The following is a 27,652-nucleotide window of genomic DNA, read 5'->3' on the forward strand; positions in this document are numbered from 1 at the left end:
CCTCGCCCCGTGCCGCCGCCGCCGCCGCTCCGGAGCGCAGGACCCGGCACCCCCGGCGCCCGCCGCCGCCGCCGATGCGGCCTGGGCACTTTTAGCCGGGCGGGAGGGCCGGAGAGCCGGGCCGCCGAGAGCAGCGAGCGAGCCGCGCCGAAAGCCGCGCCGACCCGCCGCGAGCAGGGACGGACGCCCGCCTGCCGCCGCCGCCGCCCGGCCGCTATGGATCTATTCGACTTTTTCAGGGACTGGGACTTGGAGCAGCAGTGGTAGGTGTTGAATTTTGCCTTCTCCGTGCTACGCAGGTCCCCCGGCTGGGGCTGGGCTTTTCGCCTTTGTTAAGAGGAGCCCGGGCTGTGGTGGGGGCGCCCCAGACGCCCTCCCACTTGATCTCAGCCACCTCTGGCCCCGCCGCCGCGACTCCTCGGTCGGGTGCCCGGGCGGGGGGGGGGGGGAGGTGCGGGCACAGGGTGGGATGCGGGTCCCCACAGCGTCGCTTGGCACTCCAAGTCCAAAGAGTTGCGTCTGGCCCAAATCGGAACCCGTGCCGCCCGGGGGGTTAGCCGCACGACCTCCGCGGGGATTTTCTCCGCGCACCGCTAGCCCCGGCCGGTCCCCCGGCGCACCGGATCCTGCCCGTCCCCAGTGCCTCAACTTTCCAGGTGTCCAGCCGCGGGGACAGTCGGCGGTAAGGTGCCGCCGGCCTCCCTCCGCTTCCTCTGCGGCCACCTCCCCCGCCGCCGCCACCTCCGTCCCCGCGCCGCGCGCACACCTTCCCTGCCACTCGCTCAGCCCAAGTTCCCCGCTCTCGGGCGCCTAGTGGCTTCGGGGGCCACCAAGCGGGGGTCCCCGGGTCCGGGCCGACTTCGGCGTTGCCTTTCTAGCCTGAGGGGTTTTGAAGTTGGCCCCCCGAAGTCGGCTGCTCGGACGTCTGTGCATATTTGATTGCCGGCTGGACCCCTATCCGCCCCCACTGGGAGGCGGCCGCAGATTTCTGTAATGGGCACCCAGCTCGGATTCCAAGATTTAGTCAGCTTTACCCAAAATACCGTAAACTTGTCTCTGAGAGCGTTTTGAAAGATGGTGCAAAGGTGATTGGGGAGCCGGAAAGTTGTTACTCACTGCATGCTGTGCGCGCGCGTGTGCATAAATAGTGATATACATATCTATTAACTTCTTAAAAAACTCCATCTTCTGCCACATGCGTTATTATTGTTAATCCGTCACAATATTTTAACATATCAATCGCCCCCCCCCCACAGCCCGTGGAATGAGACGGGGGTGGGGGGGAGGATGCGGCTGCACCGATTTAGAATTGCATTCTTGGTTATTGCCTTTTTAAATGTAGTTAGGGTAATCCACAATAGCGACCGATTGTGCGAAATCTTCTGCAATGTTAAACTGCTAGCAGCCGTTGGCTATGAATACTGTGTATTTTTACAAGGATTTCCCTTGCTGATGTGATATTTTAGGCAATTTCCTTCTTTAGAAAAGGGTCATACTCTTAGCCAATAGCTTCATTATACCAATCGTGACTCCCTTAGTTGCAAATCCAAGATAATCAGAACTTAAATACATTTTATTTTATAGCAATTCCGGGTAAATCCTTGAAGCCACAAATTACGCTGTATCAGTATTAATCTGTAAGGCATTTTTGATACCATGCAGGGTTTTATCAGCCCTGCAGAAAAACATTATGTTACAATTTTTAATAACCATGCTGTTATTTAAAAGTAAAGATCACAATAAAATTACTCCTCAATTAAATATTATGCTCCTGCACACAGCCTTTACTCTGCTTCACTAATTTATTTTGCAGACAACTGATAACCACAGCATTACTATTTGCATACAATTTGCCTAATATATGGTGTGGGTAACATCATTAATTTAACAGACATTGTTATAATTGATTTCGTGGGTGTAGTTCAAATGTCAAACATATCCAAGGTATTAGGTTTTTAAAAATGTGTTTCTTATATGGTTTTAATTTCAATTGAATCTTAGACACATGCAGTTGCATATTTAATGTAGATGGGCTCTTTTGATTTCTTTTTTCAGAAAGACAGGTTCCCCCCCCCCCTTGGAGGGCTATTTTTTCCCTTACAAAGGAAAATTCAAAACCTTTTCTCCTCCAGTTCTGTAACTATGCCCCATCAGTTAAGAAACGTGCAGACTTGGACACTCTGTAGATATTATGTGAAATACGGATGAATTAATGTAACACATCTGCATAAATAAGCTGGCCTTTTCCCCCTGTGCACAGGTTCCAGGGAAAATTCTCCTTCTTACTGTTTGATTGTGAGGGGCAAACTTCCTTATGAATCTCTAAACATTTGTAATGAAGTTTGTGCATCAGTTTTGACCCCCCCCCCGGAAAAAAAGGGGAACATAAATGTGACAATAGTGGATGAGCTCAAAAGCTTGATAGTGCCTTGAATGGAAATCTGTCCCTTTCCAAACTCTGTGGACATCTAGAGCATGCCAATTACATGTTCATTACATGTTCACTTCCCCTCCTGGGGAGTAAGTAGCTGCTTAGAGTGCTGGCATCCATTTCCCCCCCCCCCCAGGAGGTCCAAGGAGGAAAAAGGCGCCAGCCAAGTGAAGGGTCTCATTTACATTGGATCTTTTCTCAACATTCACTTGTGGAACAGAAAACTCTGAGCTGTCTCTCCCGCAACCCTAGACGTCTGACAACAAATGCATCAGGCCAGCGCAAAAACAAACTCATTTACCTAGACTTAATGAAGGAAGACTTTACATACACAGGCATATGTGTTATTTGCAAACACTTGACTACAGTAAACAAAAAGTACATGCCCATTTATAAACACACATTTGTCAGGATGAATGCAAATGGGAAGGATGGGGCATGAATGACGCTGCAGTGTGCTTCTGTGCTGGGTCTGGGCACGCTCAGTGCCTAAAGGAACAGACCCCTGCACAAACTGCACAAGTATCTTAATGGGTCATGCTCTGGACTCGACGAAAGGGCCAAAGCACAAGTTCTTTAAGATTCATGGATGAATGAGCAATGTTCACCTGAGTATGAATTTAATATGAACCATTCTGTGAAAGAGGAGGAAGGTGCAGAAATCTTGTCTGTGTGCACCAAAGACACCATTGCTGTCACAAAAAAATGAAAAAAAGGTAAAGAAAAAAATGAAATGGAGCTGTTTTAATCATTGCATAGATTTGCCTCTAGTAACTCGGTAAATGAATTCTTGAGGTGTCTGGAGATCTTGTGGCTAGATTTAGGCTTGTTTACCAGCAGTGGGGATGTCATTAATTCCTATTTAAGAGGGTATAAAAAGCAAAAGCAGAGAGCCTACAAAGCGTACAGCCTGTCAGTCCGGTGAGCACCACCTCCCCCCCCCCCATATTGATCGGCTATTGCTTTGTGACAGGCCAAGGTCCTTTGTGGGGATGCTTCTCTTCTTTTCATTAATTAAAAAGAAAGAAAGAAAGAAGGACAGACAGATACAGAAAGGGACACATTCTTAAACATCAGAAATGAAAAGAAAACCACCATGGCAGCAAACTCAAACTGTGAAAAAGTCTAGTGAAAATTGTGGTGAGGCAGTTGTGACGGTGGCTGACTTCTCGCGGCGAAGGCCGGCAGCAATTGCTTGTAGTTTTCAGTGATGTCTCACAAGTAGCCTAATTAGAGGCGAGCTTGCACACGGGCAGTTATACAGGAAGAAACTTAAACTCACTAAACTGTTATATAAATAGAAAGTTCAAAGGTCTGCAAGGGGCTGTCAAGGCTGGGAAGGGGCCATGTGCACACCAGGCTATTTCTCCTGGGGGTGGGGGGAGGCAGGCCCCCCCGGGGGGGCCTGCCCCAGCAGCCCCTGCTTCCCCCAGTTTTCCTCAACCTCACGGGGGAGGGGGAGACCCTGCCTTTCCAGACAAAAGTGAACTGTTTCAGATGCAGCCGGGCATGGCCCATGCACTGCAGCAGCCTGGCCGCCACCGCCAGCTCCGGGTGCACAGGTCCTGCGAGGCCTCTGTGGCTGGCATCCTGCGCAAGAGGGGAACAGACCTGTTTATAGATGGGAAGGTGGGAAGGGGGTGGGGGGAGAACCCATCCTGTCCTTGCCTTGGGGTGGTAGGAATGTGCAGGCGGCAGGGCAGGTCCGTGTTTTGATTAAGGCCCACAGGTTGCCAGGATTTCTCATTCTCTACCTGCAGCCATTTATCTTTCCCCCTTCCCCTCTGTTTGTCTTCCATTAAAAGGGAGGCAGTCTGTGGTCTGTTTTCTTTGCTAGTACAATCTGCATTCTCCAGTGTGCTGGAGCATTCATTCAGCCACCCATTGGGGGTTGGGTATGGGGAGGCTAGACTTGAGGCCGTGAAATTAGCTGATGTGATAAGGTCTCCCCCCCAACACCCCCCCAACCCCCCACCCCAAGAATAAAAGCTATTTCTGTAAATCTTAAAAAGGCCCATCTATTGGGCAAGAAAGAAAATTATCTCATGTTAGAAATCAGTTTAATGATACATGAATTGTTTTGCTAATGATTCAGTCAAGCATTTAACAACTTTAAAATATACAAATCAAGATTGAAAATGACTGCCTCAAAAATGAATCTGTCATTATAGACATAAACGAGATTCCAAACATTTAAGCATTTTGTAGATGGATAAAAATTATATTGTATTTAAACATGCTAATTATTGTTGAATAGAAATGACTTTAATGTGCCGAACCTTTATTTCATGCCCATTATTCTTAGCTAAGACTATTTCTTGCGTGCAAAATTTGTACGCATTTTACGTAATTTCAGAATCATAAAGGTCCAATAAAATGGCCATCTCTGGAACCGTCTAGAAGCTGTAGCCCTGTGAGCTTGTAGTTCCTACCTCAGAAAGCAAAACTGCCGGATACTTGATTAGCCTGTCATGTAGACAAAACAACTGGTACAGTGATAACATTTTTCACTTTTAATTTTGTCTTTCTTTTTCTGATTGTTGTGGGATAAAGAAAAATGAAAAAAAACTTGTTTACTGTTAATGGAAAGAAATGTGTTGCTGGTTAAAGAACTTGAAACCACAACTCAAGGAAACCTTTTGAAGTGTGTGTGTGTGTGTGTGTGTGTGTGTATGAATCTGTGTGTGTTTCACCTGTGCATATTAGAACGCATCGTCATTGTTGCTACTATTATTTGAGTATTTACTCTGTGCCCCAGGCATCACCGAGTGCTTTAAATAGTCAATCTCACTTTATCCTTCACACATCTTTATGCGATAGGACCTGTTATGATCTCTATTTTACAGATGAAGTGATGGAATCACCAGCTACTTGGTGATGCAGTCCAGGTTCTACCTTAGATGGAGTTGACCCCCAGAGCCTGCACCACGGACAACTGACGTTTTGTCTGAGCCTTTTCGACATGTGGAATCCTTTCCCGTGTGTCACCTCATTTGGTCCTTGTAAAATAGGATATGCAGGTGGTATTCCCATTTTACAGATGAGCAAACAGCCCTAGAGAGGTTGTTTGATTCACTTAAGTTCACGCAACCTGGTTAGTGGTAGAACTAGGTCAGAAATCTACATCTCCTAATTTCCAGGTCAGGTACCTCTCCCTGAAACCTCATTGCCTGTTATTTATTGTTATTGCAGGATTCTGAGCATTTAGCTGTCACTGAAACCAATGGATTGGATTGTGTATATCATACTTGTGTTAAAAAAAAATCTGTGGAATTAGCATGTAATTGACTAGCCATGAAAGTCTACTTTTTTAAATACAAAAAAGAACAGTTCATGTACTGATATAATCTCTTAGCACTTCTTTGGTGGATGCCCCTTTAATGAAAACATGTGAAAGGCAGATTTTATATATATATAAAGAGGCAGAACTCAAGTCCTTGGGAACTGTCCATTTACATTTGAATGCCTTCAGTTTGAAGATTTGACACTTGCACGTAAAGAAGACCATGGTATATTTGGTTGTTTTGGAGCCCCAAAACTGGGAATCGGAGATTGGATGACATTTCTTTCCAAAGCTTAGTCACCTAAGTCCTTTGATTTGATCCTCACGATAACCTTTTGGGTTTGTCAAGACCAATATTGTTAGCTGCATTTTATAGATGAGAAAACTGAAGTTCAGAGAGGTTAAATGCCTTGCCTAAGTTTACACAGTAAGTGGATGGTCTTAGGATTTGTGTTCATTGCTCTTTCACTGCGTTACTGCTATTGCATTAAGTCGTTTATGTTTAAATATCCACACTGCTTCCTAGGGAATGGTGTATCACCCTCTTGCATCATCTAGCACAGTGCCTTTCCCATTACAGGTGCTCAATAAACATCTGTTGATTGATGTTGGAGCCCGTCAGCTCGGAGGGTCCTATGCAAATGCTTGTATCTTTCAAAGATAGTTGCTCAGTAAATCCTGGTGATAGTACTGGCCCTCTGCCTCTTTGATAGTGTTTTAATTGTCTGTAATGTTTTTGAAGGGCTCCTAGCCAGTCTGGCCTCTCTTGCGAATGTAATGAGAAAGAAAAACGGTTACAAAAAGAAGCTTGAGAGGACGAGGCAAAATCAGAACTCATGTTATTTATTGGTGTGATTTAAAAAAAAATTCCTGTGAATTCCAAGATACCCATAGAACTGAGAAAGCCAACTTTTAAGGCATAGGACACGGGAGCTAACGGACTAGAATTGTGTCTCAATCCGTACGGAGAACGTTAAAGAAGAATGTGTGACAAAAATCTGAAGGAATTGAATGGTGGAGGTTGGGATTCCTCCAGCTTTCCTTGAGTTTCAGCCTTCATGACTTGTATTTCATCACGGGAAGGCTGTTTTTCTACTTAACTGTAGCAGATCCACGCCATAAATTATCATGACTGTTAAACAAAGGTCCAGCACTAGGTTCCTCTAATGTAAAACTTTTATGTTGCACTTTAATGAAATTTTATATGCATGTTCAAAGCAAGGCACACTTTACGCTGCAGAGAGGGCGATGCTCTGAATTGTTGAATTTATTTTAAAGTAAATCTTTTCGATGACCTTAGCTGCTAACATCCACCTACTTACTGAGCTGAGAAAAATTATCTGAGGGCTTAAATAAAATGGCATGATTTAAGCAGGGCTGACAATAGCACTACAGCGAGAATCTGATTTTGATTATGGATTGCTCGGTTTATGGAATGCCATTTTTTTTATATACCTGTGCATTTTGCTTCATTTGAAAAAGAAAATCAGCCAGTGATTTAAAGTAATTTTTGATTTGGTTCTTCAAGAGGCATGTGCTGGTATAGGAAGGTTTAAAAGCCACACATTGGGAAGTAAGCTAAGGAAACAGGTTTGGCTTTCATTACCAACTCAAAATCACTCATCTGTTTATTTTTTCAATGTTCCCTTTGGTAAAAAAAAAAAAAAGGATAAGAAAAAAACTCATTACCTCTGTCCTATGAAGAATGATTCATTTTGTTGCATTTCCAAATAAGTTTTGTTGCATTTCCAAATAGAGTTCTCTGTATTGTCTATGATCCTCAGTGGAAACCAGATCTCAGTAGCAGATACTGGTTCACTTGGTGGCCTTGATTAAAGTATATGCCTGGAGTCCGAATTTTGTGTTCTATAGGCAGCATATCTCCTGGAAATAGCATTGAAATGGTTTCTTTCTTTCTACATTAATAAAAAGTAAAACTCCACTTATCTGGTAGTAATACTGCAATTGCAGTGTCTGCTTTAACAATCATTGGAAGAAGAAGTTTCATAGGAGTCTGATGTCTGCTTGGTCTGGGGGTCTCTAGCATGGTTTGATCAGACCAGCCAGCCAGAAGAAGCATGTTACGAAGTCAGTTTAACCTTCTGACTGTGGCAATATGTACACGAGGACCAAGCTATCTGGTGAACAATGAAAAATGCAATCACAGAGGCTTTACTTCTCCTTCCAGGATGTCAGTCAACTAATTTTTTAAACAAATTAATTTTCCAAAGGGACTGGTTGTTTTCGTGCCAGGTCGGCACAGCCACAGTAACTAAATTAAATTCCAGCATGATGGATGTTTCTGATGAAGTGCCATGGAATCATGGAGAGGTCTCATCAATTAGCCATTATTTATTTGCTGGCAAAAGGCTTGGCTCTGGTGTTTAGAAATTAATCAATCCCTCCAACCTGGTGCTTAAGGACTGGAGGGTGCTTCAGAATCGTGTGGTCCAGCCTTCTCATTATACAGATCGGGAGACTGAGGCCCAGGATGAGGAAATTGGCTTGCCCAAGGACACACGATCAGTAAGTGACACAGCTGGGTCGGGAGCCGGTGCCCTCGTTCAGTGTTTGTCAACTGTCTCAAGAACTCTTCATTTTTTTTTTTTTTTTTTTTTTTTAGGAAAGAACTCTTTTTACTGTGTACCTGCTCTGTGCTCAGCACTTTGTGAGGTGGCCACTTTCTGGGGGAGGTGAAAGGAATACCAAGCTGACCTCTGGCCCCACTGAATTGACAGCACAATGTAGAACTAGATTTAGGGAAATAGCGTGTCATGGATATAAGTAAAATAGGAATTCCGAGAGAGCGAGAATGTGAACTAGAGTCAAAGAAGTGGTCCTTATTGAGTGAAACTCTTTGAGTACCATCCACACAGTCCAGAGTGTAATGGAAAGCCAGAAATCTAGATTGTTTAGAGGGCCAGGAGTAGCCAACACTCGATAGTAAACAATGACCCTAGCCCCTTGAGTTCTCTGGTTTGACAGTAGCTCACACTTGTGACATCATTACCACAGTTATGTTTCACCATGTGGATGGAGTGTTCTCATTAACACTGACCACCATTTGCTGGGGGGCGACCACAGAACTCTTGACAACTATCTTGACTCTATGAATTATGGAATTATTTGCACAAACATTCTTCAAATAAATACCAAATGAAAATTTGTTTTCCTGAATCAGTTGAAACAAATGCTTGTAAATTGGTACAATTGCTGACAAAATAGCTATTTTCTTTCCTTTAAAAAAGATTTATTTACTTATTTATTTGGGGGGGGAGAGCAAGCGCACACAAGCAAGAGGAGGGGCAGAGGGAGAGGGAGAAGCAGGCTGTGGGGCTGAAGCAGAGGGAGAGGGAGAAGCAGATGTGGGGCTCCATCCCAGGACCCTGAGATCATGACCCAAGCTGAAGGCAGACACTTAACCAACTGAACCACCCAAGTGCCCCCAAAATAGCTATTTTCAAAAGAAGTGTATGTTGTGGCTCTTGAGATGTACCCAAATATATTTCTTCTTTTGTTTTTCTTCTTTTTTTAAACGAAGAATTAACTCATTTTTCTGGAAGGTGGGTACCAAGATTTTGACTTTTGTATTTCCTTTCCCTAAAGAGTGAGTTAGTGCCTTGGCACCATTTAATTAGGGTTTATATCTGTGTTTATGATTAGTTGTTTGGCCACCAAATAATTCTTTGTCTGGCTATCTCATCTGTCAAATCTTAGCTTGGTCTCTGGGAAGCCACTGGCTGTCATCCCCCTGCCTCCTTTGCCCAACAAACTCCTGCCCTGTCGTGTTAGACTCCCCTCCTCGGTGCTGCCGTATCACCTTGAACATGACTTGTGATGTACCTGAACTGTCCTGAGGGATGGGAATACATCTTTTATTTCTGTATTCCTAGTGTCTGATCCATTCAGAGTGCAGCATTATTCATTTATTGGATTCATTCAGGCACTGTGTTAGGTCTCAAAATATGAGGTGTAGGTGGGAAGCCATAGTAAGAATAAAGTGAAAATAATAAGCAGAGCTAACATTTCCAATGGGACAGGCTGGTTTGTGTTATCTGATTTCCCAGTTATACAAGGTGAGGAGACTGAGAAATACGGGTTCAGTGACTCGCCCAAGGTCACACAGGTAGTATATTGCAGAGCTGAAATGAACACATAGGCCACCTGAATCCTCAGCTTCTTTGCTAACCCGAGAGGATACCCCAAGGGAGATGTTAGGCAAGTGGCAAGCATGTTGTGGGGCACCGCAGTGGATTGGGTTGATGAGGTCTTTGTCACCCAGCTTTGGTATTACAAATCAGGCTGGGTTTGAGACAATAGAAAAATCGGAGATGTAGCTGGCCTGGTATCTACAGCAAGAGACCGCAAGATTCTCTCCTCTTGGATGTAAACAACAGATTAGGTGTATGGCAGGGGACCGCAATGATGTGTAAACTTTGAGTTAATTCAAACTTGACAACAACAGGAGCTCCCTGGGGATGGGTGTTTTGTTTTGTTTAGTTATATTCACTAGTGCTTCGGCAGTGCTCACAACCTTGCCTGGCACACAGTGGGTGCTCAGTGATTTTTGCTAACTGAATAAATGGATGGATCTATGGTAACCTGCTTCATGCTTTGTGTGGTCACGTTTGTGCACAGAGAGTTCAGAGATGTGCAAGAATGAGGTCTAAAGAGAAGAGTTAGAATCAAGGGAAGGGGGAAGAAATGTGTGGGAAATATCAGAAAGGGAGACAGAACGTAAAGACTGCTAACTCTGGGAAACGAACTAGGGGTGTTGGAAGGGGAGGAGGGCGGGGGGTGGGAGTGAATGGGTGACGGGCACTGGGGGTTATTCTGTATGTTAGTAAATTGAACACCAATAAAAAAAAAAACTTTAAACTTAAAAAAAAAAAAAGAATCACGGTGGTCAGACAGGTAGGTACAGGTGGGTGTGTTGCCTTGCCTTCAATAGATATATTCTTGAAATAGCATGCTTATTAACATGCTGTCAATTAAATGCTCTATATGTGCATCTTGCTTGCCAGGAATCCTGTGGGGAATTCTTTATTAGGGCTCCCTGATAGCCCTAACTAAGCTTACCAGGTTTGTGATTTTAGATTTTTTACATACAGCATTCCCCCACCCCCTCCAATTTATGCCTACATTTAGTATCTATGGTAATGCTGTGATGGTAATTGTGGCAACTTAAAAAAAAGATGTCTTAGTTTATTGTCATCACTGGATGAGACAATTTTTTTTGAGGCTTTTGACTAGTACTAAGTGTGAGTGTCGGGGGAAGAACACACCTTCAACTTTTGCGGAGTATTTTTCTCCACACTTTTATAGCATTTTCTCCTGTGAGCCAGATGCCTTGTTTGTTTGTTTTGTCTTTCTTCTTTAAAAAAATAGTTTCTGCTTTGATGGCTAACCTAGGATTTGGGTTTTCCTAACATATATTTTTAGACTGAACACATTTTCTATTTAAGCCTCTGGAGGATTAAGATTTCAGTTTTGTCCCAAGGATGTGCAGAAAAGGTTCCATATGTTTTGTGAAATGGTTTGCTAGTCGAGGTATGAGACCCAGCATTTGCAGAGCATCATGTCACATGCTTTACGCACAAGACCTCATTGAACACGCACGCCAAAAGAGGTGTTTTACCCCTGCCTTCACAGAATTAGAATCAGCTATGTCTGAGCCGGACATCATAGAGTTTGATGGGTGATGAGGAGCATCTTTTCTTGTGTCCTTTGGCCATCTGTGTGTCTTCTTTGGAAGAATATCTGCTCATGTCTTCTGTCCATTTTTTAAAATTGGATTATTTATATTTATGGTGTTGAGTTTCATTTTTTATATAATCTAGATACTAGCCTTTTATCAAATAGGTGTCATTTCCAAGTATCCATCAACTGATGAATGGATAAAGAAGATGGAATATTACTTAGCCATGAAAAAGAACAAAATTTTGCCATTTGCAGTGACATGGATGCCGCTAGAGAATATCATGCTAAGTGAAATAGGCAGTCAGAGGAAGGCAAATACCATAGGATCTCACTCACATGGAATTTAAGAAACAAAACAGAAAAGCAAAGGGAAAAGAGAGAGAGAGAGAGAGAGAGAGAGAAATTAAGAAACAGCCTCTTAACTACAGAGAACACACTGATGGTCATCAGAGGGGAAGTGGGGTGACAGGATGGGGCAAATAGGTGATGAGGATGAAGGAGGGCACTTGTGCTGAGCACCAGCCAATGTATGGAAATGTTGAATTACTGCATTGCACACCTGAAACTAACAGGACACTATATTTAAGTCATTGGAGTTAAAACCTAAAAAAATATTCTAATGGGAAACTTCAAAGTATTAAAAATAGTCTTGGAAAAGAACCTCTAAACATCTGTTTACTGTTTTCTTAGTGCAAAATTAAAGGTGACACAATGGACATTAAGGAAGACAGACAGATAAAAGGTAATAGAAAAATCTGGGACATTTTAATCCAGATAAAACAGCCAAGTAGTTCAATTAATCAGATATTAAGATACATAGTGGGAGGAGGGACTGTAGGTACTTACAGGTCTTTAATACGTTAGGTCACATAATCAGAAACGAAACATTCCTGAGTAGCAAAGATCCAGGAGAAGTTCAAGAGCTATAATGGACCTTTTTTTTAAAGATCTGCTTATTTATTTTGGAGAGAAGAGTGCAGGGGGGAGGGGCAGAGGGAGAGGGAGAGAGAGACTCAAGCAGAGTCTGTGCTCAGCGCTCAGCACAGAGCTGGACATGGGGCTTGATCCTACCACCCTGAGATCACAACCTGAGCCAAAAAGCAAGAGTCAGATGCTCAACTGACTGCATTCCCCAGACGCCCCCACAATAGACCTCTTTTTTTTTTTTCCACAATAGACTTTTTAAAAAAAGTTAAATATAGGGCAGCCCGGGTGGCGCAGTGGTTTAGCGCCTGCCTTTGGCCCAGGGCGCGATCCTGGAGACCCGGAATCGAGTCCCACGTCAGGCTCCCTACATGGAGCCTGCTTCTCCCTCTACCTGTGTCTCTGCCTCTCTCTCTCTCTCTGTGTGTGTCTCTCATGAATAAATAAATAAAAATCTTTTGAAAAAAGTTAAATATAAACTATATCCCTCTTGCTACAGTTAGACATTTTGACCAGTCACTTTTGAAGTTCTATAACGGTGCGTATATATTCAGACCGAATAGTAGTAGTCCCCATCTAGAATGATGAAGCCCATTGCTTTAGGATTTTGATTAGTATTTTACTCAGAAATTACACTAAATGCCAGTGCACACTCTAATGCCATTGAAAATTGACATGACTGGCACACTTCTACCATTCAAGGTTTTGTAAACAATTGCAGTTATTCGTGTATTTTCAGCAAAAAAATAGAAATTTGATAACCCTGTTTCAAGAGGTGTAAAAAGCTAAAGTGAATTCTAAATGTAGATTAGTAGCAAATGATGACAGCCAAACTAGTATTACCTCAGTTGATTAATCTATAAGGATACTGGTCAATGATTTTAACCAACAGCTATGCATAGTAGAATCCTAATGGGATCTGTCTGTTAAAATTACATAAAGTGGAGCATTTGATTTATTTCATAGTTTCTCAAGGCTCAATTTTAACTTCATACAAATAATGCATTAGTCACCCGGGATAAATGACACATTGAATAAAGTTGTGATTTTGTCTGCTTTTCATAATCTGATTTAGCACAGGATTACATCTGGCCTCGTAGTTTATGCCTATCCTAAACGTTTGGAGGGAGAGTGGGATCCTTACGTCTCCTGCTTCATATGTCATTAGATGAGAATGGACAGTATAGCCCTTGCCCAGCCTATGATGTGTGTGGAAGTCCTTCTAACTTGGGTGTAGTATTAAGAACTACCACATCTGGGGTCGCCTGGGTGGCTCAGGCAGTTAAACATCTGCCTTTGGCTCAGGTCCTGATCCCCGGGTCCTGGGATAGAGCCCTGCATCAGGCTCCATGCTTAGCAGGGAGTCTGCTTCTCCCTCTCCCTCTGCCTCTCCCCTAGCTCATGTTCTCTATCTCTCAAATAAATAAAATCTTTTAGAAAAAAGAACTACCACAGCTACAGTAAGGCAGATGGAAGGTTTTAGATGTTGTCCCACTTAATAGGTGATGAGCTGACACATTTCAGTTTTGGTTGGTAACCAATTTGAGGTGGGTTACGTTTTCAGGCCTGGAATATGCATTATTATAAAGGACATTTAATGAAAGAACACAAATCACTAAAATTCACTAAAACAAGTTAAAAAGCAAGAGACCACCAAACTTTGCCTAGGTGCCACATTCCAGCCCACCATCTCTGGTCATGCCTTTACCCTTAGCCCTGGGGTTGGGAAGTGTTTCCCTTGGCCCATGAATGGGGTAGTGGTTGCTCCAGGGGGGTATATCCCTCTGAGCCTTACCATGTCACCCACTACCCAATTTCTGGGCCGAGACCTGACAACTTTTTCTACTCTGATCACTGTTATTGCCATCTTTCATTAGGTTCGTTGCCGTAATGGAAGGTGGAAAGGTGAGTTTGTCCAACAGAAAAGCTTTGAAATCTGTTCGGCTTATAGTTGCATACCAAAATTAGAAGAAAGGAGGGGTTTTACATTCATAGCTGACTGGAAATATGTGGGCTTATATTTTTAAGAAGTAAAAAACATGATTAGTAGAAAGTTCCTAGAACTTCATGGACATCAAATAACTCTTAAAAACATGTAAATGATGAAGTATGAGGTAGATTTCTCTAAATTGAACGTAATCATAAAAATTCAGGGAGAAGCAATATATTCTGCAAAATTTATGAGTTTTTTGCGGGGGGAGAGTTTGCAAAGCTTGACAACCCCCAGTGCATCTGGCCTGGCACATTCCTGTTTGTAATGAGAACCTTATGAGGTTCTGGGCTTGCCCCCCAGGGGGTATCATAAATGATATGCAAGTCAGAAACTTCATGGCTCATGGCATTTCTCAGAGATGTTTTAGTTAACCCAGCCACAGGGGCAGAAGTTGGGAAGAGAGTCCACTCATAAATCTTCACAGAGCTTTCATTAAGTCATTTCTTTGCTATTGTTTATGGGAATTAGAGAGGGGAAGACAAAACTGAATGGATATACCCACCTGACCTCACAGAAATGATCCATGTTCTTGGGGTTGATGTGACTTTCATCATTTCATAGCCCCCCCCTTTTTTTTAACAACCACCACCACCACCAGAAAACCACAGAAGTGTAAATACCAGTAATGGAATCTCGAATGTACAGAGGCAGAAAAAGAAGGAAGAGTGCAATGCCAAAGTGATGGCTGTTTTTTTCCAGGTGTTTCTTCTGTCTCATCCTTCCTTATCTTCCCCATGTGCTGTGAAAGATTGGAATCGACCGCGGTCTCACTCGTGTAGGATGGGTGGCGTCCAATGGCTGGGAGGTCATGTGCCCGACATTTGTGAATTCATTGGATTTGCTGAACATAACTGTGATGCCACTTTATCATCAAGAGATGGCGGGATCCCTAGGTGGCTGCAGCGGTTTGGCGCCAGCCTTCGGCCTAGGGCGCTATCCTGGAGACCCGGGATCGAATCCCACATCGGGCTCCCAGTGCATGGAGCCTGCTTCTCCCTCTGCCTGTGTCTCTGCCTCTCTCTCTCTCTCTCTCTGTGAATATCATAAATAAAAAAAAAAATTATCATCAAGAGATGGGACCTTATTCCAATCTCGATGCTGCCTTTTGGGGGGGTGGGGAGTGGGGGTGGGAAAAGCTTGAGTTGACTTGGCCTGTGTAATGTTGACCCTTTAACGAGCTCCTACCTCCAACTCCCCTGTGAATTCTTGCCCCTTTCTGCATGTGCCCAGGGCTCAGCAGCCTTTGGGAGAAGCCTCGTGTTGGTTTGAACTGCACCACCCTCCTTCTGGGGTGTGGGGGGTGCCTAGCTGCCTCAGTCGGAAGAGCATATGACTCTTGATTTCAAGCGCAAGGTCCTGAGTTCGAGTGCCATGGTGGGCGTGGAGATTACTTCAAGAAGAAAAATGAATGACACAACCCTCCATCCTCTTTCCCCTGCCTTGCTCTCGCCATCTCTCGAATTCCTGACATCCATTCCTACAAACAGCTTAATTGTTCCAATTTTCTTTGCTTCCTTGGGTAGGTCTAATAGCATTCAGGCAAAGACAGCATGGGCATCACTGTCCTTTTCATTGTCTTCCTTTTAATCATATCTGTTACATCTGATCAATTTTCAGACTTGTTTACCCTTTATTAGTGAGCTGGGATACTTACAGCCGTGTTTGGAAAGGGGAAAAACAACACTGCTTTCTGGGAGCCATTTAACTTATTTCTCCTAAGGACTATTTGTGCATTTTATGAGAGACATGCTTAAAAGGTTATAGTGAATGAGGCAGCTACCTTGGAAGACTGAGGAGATGAGACAACAAGAAACATTTTTTTTAAAGGGAAAAAAGAGCAGTTTTCCCCCTTCATAAGTTTATTTAGAAAGGGTGACAGAGAAACTGCGCTGTATCCTCAGCTGGGAAAGAAGTGGCAATGACATCTTGCAAAATGTTTCTGTGAATTCCAAATCGTCAGTTCCAAACTCTTGCAGGTGATAGGGATTTATGCCCTACGAACTCGAAGAATCGGAGAAGGCCTCTCTTATTATTCAAATTATTTGCCCTTCATCTTCAACAAAATGGAAGGACGCTAGAAATGGCAGCCATTTTGCTTTGGCCACTTCAGCCACACTTGTTTCTACTTCCGGTGTCTAATAGTGAGATGGAATTTTCATAAACAGAGAATGGTGGTTGATGGAGGCTTCCTAGCACCAGTCCCGGTACTCTGCATCTACACCTCCGTTGCATATTGACGGGAATTCAGGCTGTCTGGGAGGCACATTTGTTTTCTCACAACGATAATCTCCCATTTCAAAACTGAAATGTAAAAATCATAAAAGCTATAAAAATATAAAAAGAAATATGATCAATTTTCATGAATCAATTTGAGCTCCTTTTCAGTGGCGTGTAGGCAAAATGATAAATGCAGCTATGGCTTGATTCTCACAAAATGGGAGATCATAAAGAGCTGTTGCTGTCTTCGAACTTGAGGCTCGTGGAGCTCTTGGAGGTTGTTAGAGCGCGGCCCTTCCCTCAGTCTCCCCACCGGTCGGAACCCAGCCTCTGCCAGGCCAAAAAAACTGGAGGAGATTGAAGATATACTTCTTGAGACAGCTAATTCCCTATGTGGACAGTTCTGATAGAAACTGCATGGTATGTATGAAAGGGGCCTCTCTGAGCTTCCAGTTCTGGGTTGCATTTCTGCCCCGGAGACCACACAGAATAAATATAATCTCTTTGGTTCACCCGAGCCCTTCGTGGGTTTGAAGACAGTCTTCCTGTGTTCACTGTGTTCTCATTTCTTAGGGCAAAATGCCCCAGCTTGTGGATAATTGCTCAGAGAGACTCATAGTGACCCTGCCTTGAAATGCAGATGGGAGGTGGCTGTGCCCCGAAGGCTCTCGTCCTGTTTTTTTAGGGTAGTTAGACCAGAGGGAGGCCTCTCTGCCCTGTCCATACAAACTTTTTCAGAGGTTGGGGTGATGAGCAGATCCTCAAAAGCCCTTGCTCGAGGAAACTTCCCTCTGGATAGTTTCTCCTTTAATTGCCACAATATGGGAATCCCAAAGGATGGAAAGACTAACAGGAACTTTTCCAGAAGGAATCAAATAACTAAGGTTGAATACTGGGGCCTCCGGGGAAACTGTATCTCTCTCACTGTGGCCACGTTGGCTTATACTTGGCAGGTGCGATGGCCCCCGTGTATTGAGCAGCTACTGTCCGTCAGACACTCTTTCTGAACACTTTCAAAGCATGAACTTTGTTCAACCTTGCAGTAACCCTGTGAGGTAGTAGACATGTTTATCATTGACATTTTTACATCAGGGAGATTGCAGCCCAAAGAGGCTAAGTCAGTTGCTCAGGATCACGTAGGTAGGTGTGGTAGCAGATTCGAACCCTGGCACTGTAATAATGCACTGTAAGACGGCTTCTCGGAGACAAGTCTTGAGATGTTGCTCCACACTGGCCACCTCCTAACAAGCTACTACTTTGATGGTGCAAAAAGCCCCTCTTCTTCTTTCTGTGACCATCACTTCATCTCACACTACACCCTTGACTGGTCACATTCTCCTTGTGGTCTCGACCAAAACCCAACCTTTGTGATAGATGAAATTCTAAGTGTTTGGTCTTCTGAACTGGGAAATAGATGTTCATTCATTCCTTCATTTGTTAAGTATGTGTTGGGTGTCTACCACTGGCCAGGCTCTGGGGATCTCATGGTGGCCATTGTAGAAATGGCCCCTGGAGACTGACCACTAAATGCTGGACGTAGGGTGAGTGTTGGGCCAATGTTCTATCTGAGGATCCTTTCAGTTGTAAGGATTATGACCCTCTTTATGATGACAAGAACAGATACCCCTTGACCAGTCCTACTCAGTACCACTGCTCAGGTTGGTGTGTGCTGGAGATCTACGTGAAGGAGGGAGCATGAGAAAGAGGATTGGCCAGAGCCACCGCAAACCATCTCCAAAGACACCATTCTGAAAGGGCTCGAGTCATCAGTCATATGTGGAAACGTATGGCACAGGGCATCTGGCTTTCTTTGTGGCTTCCAGGAGGCAAGGATGACCTCACGCTGCCTTGAATAGTTTCTTTGGTGTTCAGTACTTATTATTTTGTGCACCTGTTGCATGAGAGGGATCTTAAATCAAAATCTAGCCTCTCTGACATTGTGCTTCAATGTTGGTTACCACAAAGTTTCATTCACTATTCAACAGACCATTTCCTGTACTGCACTACTGATGAATTTACTGTAAAGCCCCGAATTCAGCTGTACGGTAGGGATTCTCTGCGCCAATAGCAATCTAGATTATGAAATAATTTTCTCACACATTATTGTCACTGCTACTAGTGGGGCATCCTAAGATGAGTAATTTCTTGCTACTGAATGCTTTTTTGGTAAATATTTAGTTTAGAATCCAGACCAGAGCCTGGACCTGGAGGATGAGCCCAAGGAGACTTTAGATTCCATTTCGTTTTGGTCCAGTCTTGGCACTGGAGTACGAATTTTGCTGACAAGACTGAACACAGCCAGCTGTTTTCTTCCAGAGAGTCACCTTGACTCTCAGTGTGTGTGATAGATGACAGCCGTGGTGTTAAGAAGTTTATTTTATTTAATTGGATGGTGGTCCAATTATTTGTATTTGCAGTGCTTTGCTGGCATGGTCTTCCTCTTCCACAAGAAAGTTCTACATGACCATGGGTCATTTACTGACTGTCAGGCGAAACCTTTATAAGCCCTGTGCTCTTGTGCTCTGTCCCCAGCAGTGACCCCACAGATGTCTGACCCTTGATGGGGAGACTAAGGAGTGGCAGGTGGCGCTTGGTCACTTTCCACTTGAGTAGAGGTTACTTTGTGGAATCTCAGGTAGGGGAGTTTGTATGTCTTGTGTTTAAGCTAAGACTGGCTGACCCTTATCGGGAATGTTGTAGAGGGGATTCCAGCGGTAGATAAAGGTTGAACTAGATGACCTTTGAGGTGGTTTCAACTGCTGAGTTTTTATGATGCTTTAAATTCCCTTAGGAGAAAAGCTGTGGTGTAGGGCACTGGCTATGAATCTCAAGCTTGAAATTGTCGGAAAATAATGCCCCACTCCAATCACGCTACACTCACTTTAAATTTCAGAAATATACGGCTCACCATATTTTGCCTGATTTGGGAGGAGGGACTGTGGTGAGAGGGAGAATAGGGAAGAAGATTACTTGCAACATGAAATACAACAGACAACGAAAATAGCATCAGCACCCCAAACTTTAAATTAAAAAACATTTTTTTAAAGGATTGGGAATCACTGACACATATAGTGTCTAAAAAAATGTTTGCCTCATTTGTGAGCTCGACAAATGGAGCCTGTTAATTACCATTGCTGCGTATTGGCATTTAAATGGTGCCTTATCTAAATAGAGAGAGTGATGCTGGCTGCTTCTCTCCCAAACTTCTCTGTTCTTGCACTCCTGCCTCCATTTGGTTATTGGCAGGCTTGTTACAGAAGTGGCTTAACTCTTCTCTGGGTCAGGAGGGAGATGCTAACACTCTCAGGGTGGAGGATGTGTATTTACCTCCCTCTTAGCCACTCAATTTCTACGTGTCATCAAAAATCAAACCCAGGCGTCTTATCCTTCGTTGTTAATAACACCATGGAATAAATATTACAGTCTTGAAACACATTCTTAACAAAATCCCTTACAGCGATTTCTAGCTCAGTTTGGTTTATAGTAAATGTCTCCCACTCATGTAGACCCGAGAACAATATAGAGGGGAAGAAACTACAAATTAAAAAAAAAAAAACCAAATGAGAAAATGAGAGCTTAAAAACGCAGGGAGGAATTTCACCTGTCCCTTGTGTTCACACATCATAATGTTCACCTGTGCGTATATATCGCGTAGACTTACACACACATGTAGACATACATATATGTACACATGCGTGCATACAGAAGTTAGCCATAGATTCTAGGCTTTTGTGAAACTTAATCTCTTTAGATATGTAGTCCTGATACCCAGGACCCACCTCCCTCCCCGGTACATACAAACAACCTGTCTTACTCTGTTAGCCTTTTTGTTTGGTTGAGGGCTGTTTTGTCTAAACAACTTATGTCATTATTTTCTTTTAAACACTCTTTCTTTTAAAAACAATAAAATAATCAATGCCAGCTGCCCAGACACTTGTGCATTTAAAGAAAAAAAATGATATAAAACCAGCTTATATCGGAGATGCTTCAAAGGGGGAACTTTTACTATCCAGCATTTCTAACCATATAAAATCTGTTAATGTTCAGGATGCATTCTGGGCCTGATGCTTGTCTAGAATGATTTTCAAGTGTTTCTGAGTCCAGGAAAACCCCAAATGTATGTTGCCCCATGCCCTTTAACCCTCTTTAGTTTTGAGACCACTGTGTATTTGGAGGGAAATGTAATCCATCTGTTTCTGATTCATTTACACTCAACTCATCAAAATGGTGTCTTGTAAGAGCCATTTGATGTTCAAGAAGCTTTTGTGCATTCTTTAAAATAAGCTTTTGAAAACCTTCCCCAGCACCCCCACTTCCCCTCAGAAAGGCGTGTTTTGCCGAGGATGAGCAGACTGAATTGCCAGGGGGCTTCAGGTGGCAGGCACTGGGCTCCCATGTTTGCGCATTGGGTTGATGGGCTCATCAGGTCACAGAACTCTTCTGGCTCTTCACACTGGCCCAGCTGGCTCTGTTTTGGATGCAGTGGAAGGGATCTCGGAATAAATCTAAACAGAACAGGGAATTGACTGCCCTTAACCAGAACTTTCATTCACCTCTTCAGAGAAGAAGGGCATTTGTCCCAATTTGTCATCTGAAATAATATGTCTGAAAGTGGAAATAACTCCATACCTCACTCAGGTGCAATGTGTCCTTTATTTTTAGACCTTCCAGCTTTTGAAAAAGAATTTAATTTGCCTCACCGGCAGTTAATTTTTTTCTATTTACTAAACAATACGATATAAAATAATCAGAAATCTCTTTGATTTCTGCTGGTGGCAGACAGTGTCCCCAAGAAGAAGTCTGTGTGGAAGTCAGTTTAGTGGAGCATAAAGAGCACACGTTGCTAAGGCCAGTGTGGGCATTTATCGGTGCACTGCCTACATTGCACTGAAAATGAACTTTGGCCTGACAGGAGCAGTACAATTACAGGGGAGCCTCTGATGGTGCCACTGTCACCATTCCTGCACCCTGTGACAACACAGAGGGCTGGCTAATTGCAAACCCAGTACGGCCTCTAGTAATTACTTCAACTCAAGGTACATTCAGGTATAACTCATGATAGCTCCACAGCCTGGGGAAGAAACTTTTGCTTTCTTCTTATTAAGAAGTTCTCTTAAAGATTTATTAATTTGTTTGAGAGAGAGCGAGAGCGAGAGCGAGAGAGAGAGAGAGAGAATGCAAGTGAGCGAGGGAGGGGCATGGGGTGGGGGAGAGGGAGAGAATCCTCAAGCAGACTCTGTGCTGAGCATGGAGCCCAAAGTGGGGCTGGATCCCAGGACCCTGAGATCATGACCTGAGCTGAAATCAAGAGCTGGCCGCTCAACCGAATGAGCCACCCAGGCTCCCCAAGAAGTTCTCCTAAAAAAGAATATGTCTACTTCCAGGAATTAACACTGAAACATATCATAAGAGATCATTTGAGTTCTCAAGAGACATTTTCCTTCTATTATAAACAGTAAGAAAGTCTTAGGATCAAATTATATATATTCTGTAGTGTGTGTGTGTGTGTAATCTCCAGGAATTTTTTTTTAAGATTTTATTTATTTACTCATGAGACACACACACACACACACACACACACAGAGGGAGAGAGAGAGAGTGAGAGAGGCAGAGACACAGGCAGAGAGGGAGAAGCAGGCTCCATGCAGGGAGCCCGATGTGGGACTTGATCCCGGGCCTCCAGGATCACGCCCTGGGCTGACAGCAGCACTAAACTGCTGAGCCACCCAGGCTGCCCATCTCTAGGGATTTCTAAACTTGATAACGCCAATCCTTGGATTTGTCCTGATGTGGAAGCCAGTGGCTCCCTGACTACCTAGGTTCTCAGTTGGGGCCACGTGAATATTTCACATGAATATTTCAGGTCAGATTCGATCTGCTCATAAGTTCTTATTCTCATAACTTGTGAGTGTGTGGCTTCAGTGTGAAAAAGAGAGGGGTCAAATGAGTTGTGTCTGGGAGTCCTGCAGTGAGGTTGAAAAAGCATCGCATGTGTGGAACTGGCCTCACTCCCTCCACAGACAGCAGCCCTGCCAGGTCGGGACAGTGAGCAGGGGCAGAGAGTTTCAAGTGAAACCTTTGCCCAAATGTAAGCATCTGTCACTGCATGGCCAGTGAGCCGGAGCCTTTCCCTCTGCACTGGGGGCTGCGCAAGATCTTGCAGCTGGCCTCCCTGGGTCCCAGCGGGTTCCAGCTTGCCTTTGGACTCTCAAAACCTCCCCCCAAAAGTTCTAATGCAAAATAGTCAAACCATGGCTGTTATTTGCCCGCCACCTGTCCCGACCTAATGTCTTCACTTCTCCAAGCATGGCAGGTGCACAGCGCTCTATATTTAACTTCGTGGGCTGTCGCCGAGGCAGTTGACAAGGCTGTGCACGCATTTGCGTGGGCTGGATGACCAGCTCTTGTCTCTGGTCCATCTGGTGATAAGGACAGTTTCACATTATGTGTATTTTGGGGGGCATTTTGTATTAAGAGGCGAGAGCGGGCTTTCTGGGCATGTACTCACTTGTTTATATAGAAACAGGCACACAGTGCATCTACGAAACATCAGAAGAAAAAAAAAACACAGGCTTGGAGGGAAAACTTTAGTTCCTTCCTGCTGGGGCATCATGCTGCAGGGACCTTTTCAGTTTCGTATTCACTATTTTACTATTTGTTCTAGGGCTACATTGGGTGGGACTTAAATTTTAAATGCACATTACGTCTTTGAAAAGACTTTTCACATACCATTGTACCACAGTTGCTTACAATTGATGTGGATTTCCACTGACCCCTGCTAAGCAGGAGTAGCATCACCAGCCCTGTCTCAGTTTTGCAAAGAAAAAAATCCCTCAACAACCCTAGTTCATTAAGATATCCCTATCTTGTTGATATGATCAGGCTTATATTTTTAAAAAAGATTTTCTTTATTTATTTGAGAGATGGAGAGAGAGAGCGAGAGAGAGCATGAGAAGGGAGAGAGGCAGAGGGAGAAGCAGACTCCCCACTGAGTGTGGAGTCGGACCTGGGGCTCTATCCCAGGACCCTGGAATCATGACCTGAGCGGAAGGCAAATGCTTAACTGACTGAGCCACCCGGGCACCCTATCATGCTTATACTTTGATTTGTTGCAACCTAAGCTTTTGGGCACGTACTCATTTATAAACCATTCCAATAGCTTAGTGTACACACATACACAGAGGCGTACACATACATAAAAAGGAAACTGAGGCACAGAGAAATCATGCACCTTTTCTGAGGTCAGTGTTTATGTTGGGCATAGCAGTGAGAAATCATCCCTGAAATTGGAATTCAACTGCAGTTGCTAAAGCACTTGCTCCCTGCAGCATCTCTGTGGAATGCAAGGGTGATGTATATACATATAAATCTTCATTAAGATGAACGTGAGATATTATCATAACTGTTAATGTTAATATCTATTTTCAACATTAATAACCAGATGAGCAAAACGAGGCCAATAGATCTCGGTTCTGTATGTGATTAAAATTATTTATTTTCATTTCAAGTGAAAATGTTAAGTCAATTGCATGGTTTCCTCTGGATTTGTAATAGTGACATTGTAAAACATACACGTGCACATATACCCCATTCATGTAATTAAACCGATTCATCAAACATATTGTTGGAGAATCTCGGAAACGTGTGGGACAGAGGATTAATTAACTCAGAAGCATGTAAACTCCAAAAAGTTTGTCAGTCTATTTTTATTATACATATGCTCTTCCATGTATGATTTGTGACAGCTTAAGGACAGATGGCCAAGTGATTTACAACTCTGACTTCAATTATATACCATGTAGTCCAAGTGAAAATAGCTCTCTTGCAGCCCAAATAGAGATGTTAGCAACCATTTATAAGTGTTTTGAAATTCGAATCAAAGTCGAAGCCTTCTTTGTTTGATTTCAGGCAAAAAAAAAAAAAAGTGGATCTCCTGTTCTTAAAATAATCTCTGAATATTAATTTCTGTTCCTTGGGCAGTTTTAAAAATGTGCAAGTTTAAAAATGATGGTTTTTTCCCTCTTTTGTGTAATTCGTAGCAGATATTTCAACCCTGTCACCTCTTAAGAAAACCCTTAGATCCAGCTTCTCCAGATTTTTTTTTAATTTTTTTATTTATTTATGATAGGCACACAGTGAGAGAGAGAGAGAGAGGCAGAGACACAGGCAGAGGGAGAAGCAGGCTCCATGCACCAGGAGCCCGACGTGGGATTCGATCCCGGGTCTCCAGGATCGCGCCCTGGGCCAAAGGCAGGCGCCAAACCGCTGCGCCACCCAGGGATCCCTAGCTTCTCCAGATTGAGGAAGAAATGATCCACTGCTCGGTGTCATCATGTAGGCAGGGATGAGGAGGATGGTCAAGGGGAGAGAATTCTTTTTTGTGTTTTGACATGTAAAGGCACCCACCCCACCCTTATATTTTCAAAGTGGCAGTGTGATTCTCATTCAAAGCATGGGACACCATGGAAGAAACCCTTCTTTCTTGCCACTTATTGTTAGTATTTCAGTATTGATGCATAACTTATGTTAAAGCCTGTGGGGTATGTGCGTTTGTGTGTGTGCGTGTGCACGTGCGCATGTGCACATGTGGTCTTGGTTGTGCTGGTGATTTGAGAAGTATGTGCCTCCCTCCTGCAGACTATAACCTAGCCTTTTAATGTGAGGAGCGAGAGTAAAAATAAATATATGCCTCAAGAGAGAAGAGGTGGTAATATATTTTTGCCTTTCCATTTTTAATTTGCCCATCCTAAATACCGTTCCAGAAGGGTTTGTATGACTTTATACTTTCCAGAAATATTCTATTTTTGTAGGCTAATGGTTCAGTTTACTTCTCATTTCTTCATTGCCTTTCAGATAAGTACTTCCCCAGGAACTTAGTATTAAAGTTTGCCTTTCCAAATGTACCATATGGAATTCCCAAAGGAAATTATTTTCCAAGTGTCAGTCTCACTCATGAATTTGGCTGTAGAGTTGAGTTCTTTTCCTAGCACAACCCCCCCTCCCCAATTTGAAACATTTTCATAAATGAAAATACAGAGGGACTGAAAAAGGATCCCTGGATACTTGATTTCCATAAACATTTATTCGTGTAGAATTTTCCAGAACATTCCCGTCATAAAGGGAATGTAGAGGCAAAATCTGAACTGACAAACTTAGAATCTAAGAGGCCAGGCTTAAAGAGCACTTTTCCATCCTCAGGGTTGTTTTCATACGTAGATTCAGAGACATTTTCTATGTGTACTGCTGATGCCTTCCAAACAGCAGGCAGCAGGCGGCATGTGTGTCCTGGGATGCCGGTCTAGCCTTCCCCTGGATTCAGGACTTGTGGTTGCCACATCACCATTTGGAGCTACGACTTATAAAGTACTCAGTCTCCTTGTCGACAAGTGTTGCACCCCTCCCTACAAGTTCTAAGAAATCAGGTCAGTTGAATTTTCTAGTATTTTTGGAATGCAAATTACCCCTACAAAAAGCTTCAACTGCAGTTGTAATTGTGGCTTGTTAAAAGTGAAAAACAGAGTTGTCAGAATTCTATTAGGAAGGAATAGTTTGGGTAATATTTTTCTGCTGTATTGACCTTGCTACTCTATAAAAAGCAAGTGAGTACAACATTTCATTTGTGTGTGTGTGTGTGTGTGAGAGAGAGAGAGAGAGAGAGAGAGAGACAGAGAGACAGAGACAGAGAGACAGGGAGACAGAGAGAAGTTAGTCACTGGTTTCCTCTTCTTCCTTTCTATAACCAAATGTAAGATGTTAAAAGAGCTTTGACATAACATTTAAAGTCTAAACTACAGCCAATGTCAATATTATGTAGCTAATATTGAGTTTAATCAAAAAGGTCTGGCTAATGTTAAAGCTTATAAAAAACAAACAAAATTGTGACACTTATCACTAAACTACCACTATTCAAGTCTATGGGCGATAACCTCAGCTTAGTGAATGAGCTGACTTTCAGAGATAATGGTGCTATTAGTCAGATTTGGTCCCTTTACCTTATCTATATTACAGATAAATAGCTCATATTTAAATAATCAGAATAGAAGACTTCATAAATATACATTAGGTTTTGGGCTATAGATTTCAACACTGTCTAGCTGTAGATAGAGCTCCAAAGAGATGGATATTAAATGTAGTAAGTTATCACTTAAGTGTTTTGTAGTATCACTGAAAGGGATCACACCCGAACCATAATTAGAAAGATTTTAAATGTTGGAAAAACAATTGAGTGGTGCGATTCACAGGGAAAGGCAGGAAGAATGTTTTTGAACAGTTAAGCCAGCTTGGAGATGAATGAAGGCAGACGACAGGTTATGCGGTGTGTGTGTGTGTGTGTATACACGTGTGCACGTGCTTACCTATATAATTCATTGCGTGGTGGGGTCCCAGTGTGTTAGTGGGCTACAAAGAAATCTGGAAGTCCTGAGTGCCCTGAAGGCTCAGAACCTCCACAGAGCACGGGACCTTGATTGCCAAGTTCGGGACTTCCAGGACTCTGCAGTCGCCCAGGCACAGCTCTCAGAGACAGACCCTTAGATGTAGTGACATCCGCAGATGTTTCTGAGAGTCGTTGCAGTAGTTGTTTTGAGTCCATGCGATATCTTGGGTGAGCAAGAAAACTGGCTGAAATGGATTAGGAAATCCAGGCAAAAAACTTGGTTTTCTACTCTGAGAGCTTTTCCTTCTCCCGTATCGATCGATTTAATCACTTAATCAGTTGACTCTTATTTTATTCCACTCTCCTCTGTTTGGGAGAATATTATTTTTGCATAAGTAGTCCATCCAGCACAGATTCCTAACTAGCTGGGTATTTCCCCTCTCCCCCGTGGCTGCTGGTGTAAATAAGCTGCATCTCTGCATTGGTAAATAGCACCAACACAATTTTCAAAAATGACTTTGAAAAAAGACATTACTGTCATTTGTATTTATTTCCAACATTCAAGATAACTGTCGATTCAGACACACTTGTCAGAAATAATACACAGAGATCCTCTGTACCCTTACCCAGTTTTCCACTTGGTAATATCTTACAAAACTATAGTACAGTATTACTGTCTCATTATCGTGAAGCACATTGTCCCAGACTTCACCAGTGGGAGACTCTTCA

General features: G+C 43.3%; 1 protein-coding gene across 6 annotated transcripts in view; it reads left to right on the forward strand.

Moving 5' to 3' along the window:
• Positions 1-27,652, forward strand: part of AFF2 (ALF transcription elongation factor 2) — a 473,257-nt gene continuing 445,605 nt past the window's right edge. For all 6 annotated transcript variants that reach the window (XM_025460809.3, XM_049107360.1, XM_049107359.1 and 3 more), the window contains exon 1: positions 1-263. In XM_025460809.3, coding sequence (XP_025316594.1) covers positions 217-263 — 47 coding nt within the window. In that variant the 5' untranslated portion in view covers positions 1-216. The remainder of the gene's footprint in view (positions 264-27,652) is intronic.

Source organism: Canis lupus, chromosome X, assembly GCF_003254725.2.
Source record: "Canis lupus dingo isolate Sandy chromosome X, ASM325472v2, whole genome shotgun sequence".
NCBI lineage: Eukaryota > Metazoa > Chordata > Mammalia > Carnivora > Canidae > Canis > Canis lupus.